Consider the following 3,186-nt stretch of genomic DNA (forward strand, 5'->3'; position numbering starts at 1 on the left):
TCCTTGGATGCTGCCTGACCTGCTGCGCTTTTCCAGCAACACATTTTCAGCTTGCAGAAAAGCTTCCAGGTATTTAATTAGGACTTCAGTCAGGCAACCATTTTCTAATTGAGAATAGCTGAGCCAATCTAGGTGAATCTTTCTCAACCAATTTCACCCCATGAAGCTTCGGCCAAAGCCTTTTACTACAATTAGTGGTAACTGAACATACTGCTCATAAGAGACTGCAACCAGTATGACAATGCTGTGACTTTAACAAGGTTATGTTCTCCTTGGTTTTATTTCAGAGGAGTCGTAAAGGCAGATGTTCCAATGTCTGTAAATATCTACTTGAGAAAGCTTTTCAGTGTTTTTTTTAAAAACTCTTGTGCAGTGAAAGGAGAGTGGCCAGTTCTCCCAATTCAGGGTTTGATTTGGTTTGGTTTTAGCAAACTGTTTTTTTCACAGCTGCTGGTCAAGTTTCAGCTGGGAACCCAGAGAAGCAGTTCCATGCTGATCCTCTCCCTCTCTGACATCTCCCCTGTAAGAACCTGTGTTTGATTTTACCAGCTTCGCCAAGGTGGAGTTTATGGGGATGTAGCAAGTGTTTGGAACAGCATCATTCAGTTGCGATAGAGTTGACTGAGTTTTCAAATAGTTATGTCATTCTAAATTTACCAAGTATGACTTCAACCAATGGACAGTTTTATCCCTGATGACCATTGACTCCAGTTTTGCTAGGGCTCGTTGATGCTACATTTGGTCAAATGATGTCTGACATCAAGGACTATCACTGTCATTTCACCTCTGGAATTCAGCTGTTTTGTCCATGTTGGACCAAGTCTGTAATGAGGTCAGGAGCCAAGGGCAGAACCCAAGCTGGGCACCACTGAGCATGTTAGTGTGATTTATTTGCTGCATGATTAGACTGATAGGGTGGTAACTGACCCATTTAGAATTGTCCTGCTGTAACAGGTCATAATCCTGTCTGCTTCCAGTTCAATGACCAGTCATGTGAAGGACCTCCCCCCTCAACCACCTCATTCGTGAGCTTTCATGATGTGCTTACCTTCAGTAGGCAGAAATGAGACCATCATCTCTGGGATCCCTTGCTTGATCACAAACTCCTTAAACTCTTCATAGATCTCCTTCCTAAGTTTCCTTGTCCTTCCTAGGAGATGGACATGGAGTTAAAGATCCAGAAACCAACCTTAGGGAGTGGTGAGTGGAACAGCTGACGTAGAACCTCTTACCGTACAAGGCCACTGACTTGGTCTTTCTTCCTTGTATCTGCATGTTGTAGATTACAATCCCAAATTCCTGGTAGTTGATGAGACCGATTTCAGCGGTAGCATAAGCATCATAATCTGAAAAACAAACTCCCCAGCTGTTCAGTCACTTTCTTTGCCTGGTTGTAGTTTTCTGTTTCTGACCAACAGACAGTGAAATATAAAAACTAGGAGGAGGAGTAAACATTCAGCTCCGGACTAATATCACCATTCAGTATGAACACAGCTGACCTTCCATGTCAATATCATATTCCGACTTTCTCATTGTACTCCTTGATGCCTTAAATATTTTTAGATGTACCTTTTTCTTTATGGAATATATTTAGTGACTTAATCTCAACAGTGTTGTGTGGTAGAGAATTCATGGAATCATAGAATCCCTACAGCACATTTGGCCCATGAAGTCTGTACCGACCCTCGGAAGGGCATCCCAACCAGACCCACTCCCCACCCCACACATTCCTAGACTTAATGGGGCAATTTAGTATGGCCAGTTTGTGACAGGCTGAACACACTCTGCACTTGTTTTAGAATCATGGAAATTCTACAGTGCAAAAAAGAGGCCATTCACCCATCAGGTCATCACTGTCCTTCCGAAGAGTATCTTAGCCCTCTGCCGTATCCCATAACCCCACATTTACATCGGCTAACCCACCTAAACTGCACATGTCGGACTGTGGGAGGAAACTAGAGCACCCAGAGGAAACCCACGCAGACACAGGGAGTATGTGCAAGCACCACACAGTCAGTCACCCGAGGCTGGAATTGAACCCTGGTCCCTGGCGCTGTGAGGCAGCAGTGCTAACCACTGAAATAACATACCGGCCCTACTTCCATTCCATGGGTTCACTATTATCCAAATGGAGAAATATTTCGTCATCTCGGACTTAAATCGTATACCCCATATCTTGAGACTGTGATACGTGTACTAGACTCCACAACCAGGGGAAACATCCTCCCTGCATCTAGTCTGTCTAGCCCTGTTCGAATTTTATACACTTCAATCATATCCTATCTATCATTCTTAACTTTAGTGAATGCAGTAATGTTCCAGTCTACTGAGAGTGACAGTACAGCAGGGAGAGTTTGGGGAAGATTGTGGGGATTTTAGATGAGATTTCAACAGTCACTGGTATGCCGAATGTGGTCTTTCACAATGCCACTAGTAAATTGTGGCTTGCATCAGTATTTAATGGATGATCAATATCCCAAATTCCTTCTAACTGATTGTTCCCACATGAATTCAGGTAACATAATCACAAACTGTACAGAGAACTGCACACAGTCACTGCAAACACTGAGCGATTGTATAGCTGGGATTTCAACAATACAAGTAATAGAGCCAATAACCCAGTGTGAGCCAGAACTGGAGAAGCCCGGAGATCTCCTTGGGTGCTGGCTGAAGAGAACTCGGTGTGAGCTACAACACAGGTAGCAGTGTTTATGTGAGTTGGAATACGGGGATAGACAGGCGGTATTGGAATAAACAAATACTGTGACTAAACGAGGAGCAACAACCTTTGGGAAGTATTTCTACATCAATGTTTAAGTCCTACCTGGCACAGGAATATATTTGAACCGTCCTTGACTTCCCAGGTACTTATAATATACTGGCATATTAATACATGTTCCATTCCTAAGTATAAAATAAAAAGGAAAGTTAATTAACTATTTTTAAAATTATTAATTGAATTTTAGGTGTGTAAATCCTGCTGGATAATGAATTATGAAACACTGTGACAGCCCATATACATTCTGCACAGAAGTTCAACAATGTCACAAACACTTTATGAGTATTCAGATGCAATGACAGTCTGCGCGCACATAACACATAGATGCTCAGCACTGTGAAAATCCAAACAACCCTGTACAGGTATTCAGCAAGGTGACAGCTACATATACAAGATACACGTATTTA

The 3,186-nt window shown here is 42.5% G+C and overlaps 1 protein-coding gene across 1 annotated transcript in view; it reads right to left on the reverse strand.

Moving 5' to 3' along the window:
- LOC122548205 (protein AMBP-like) overlaps positions 1–2,928 on the reverse strand; it is a 13,298-nt gene extending 10,370 nt beyond the window's left edge. The window contains exons 1-3 of the mRNA XM_043686750.1: positions 2,825–2,928; positions 1,233–1,346; positions 1,049–1,150 (exon numbers count right to left, since the gene is read on the reverse strand). Of these exons, the coding sequence (XP_043542685.1) occupies positions 1,049–1,150; positions 1,233–1,346; positions 2,825–2,885 (277 nt within the window). The 5' untranslated portion in view covers positions 2,886–2,928. The remainder of the gene's footprint in view (positions 1–1,048; positions 1,151–1,232; positions 1,347–2,824) is intronic.
- Between the last annotated feature and the right edge of the window lie 258 nt (positions 2,929–3,186).

This window comes from Chiloscyllium plagiosum, unplaced genomic scaffold (genome assembly GCF_004010195.1).
Source record: "Chiloscyllium plagiosum isolate BGI_BamShark_2017 unplaced genomic scaffold, ASM401019v2 scaf_13144, whole genome shotgun sequence".
NCBI classification, from domain to species: domain Eukaryota; kingdom Metazoa; phylum Chordata; class Chondrichthyes; order Orectolobiformes; family Hemiscylliidae; genus Chiloscyllium; species Chiloscyllium plagiosum.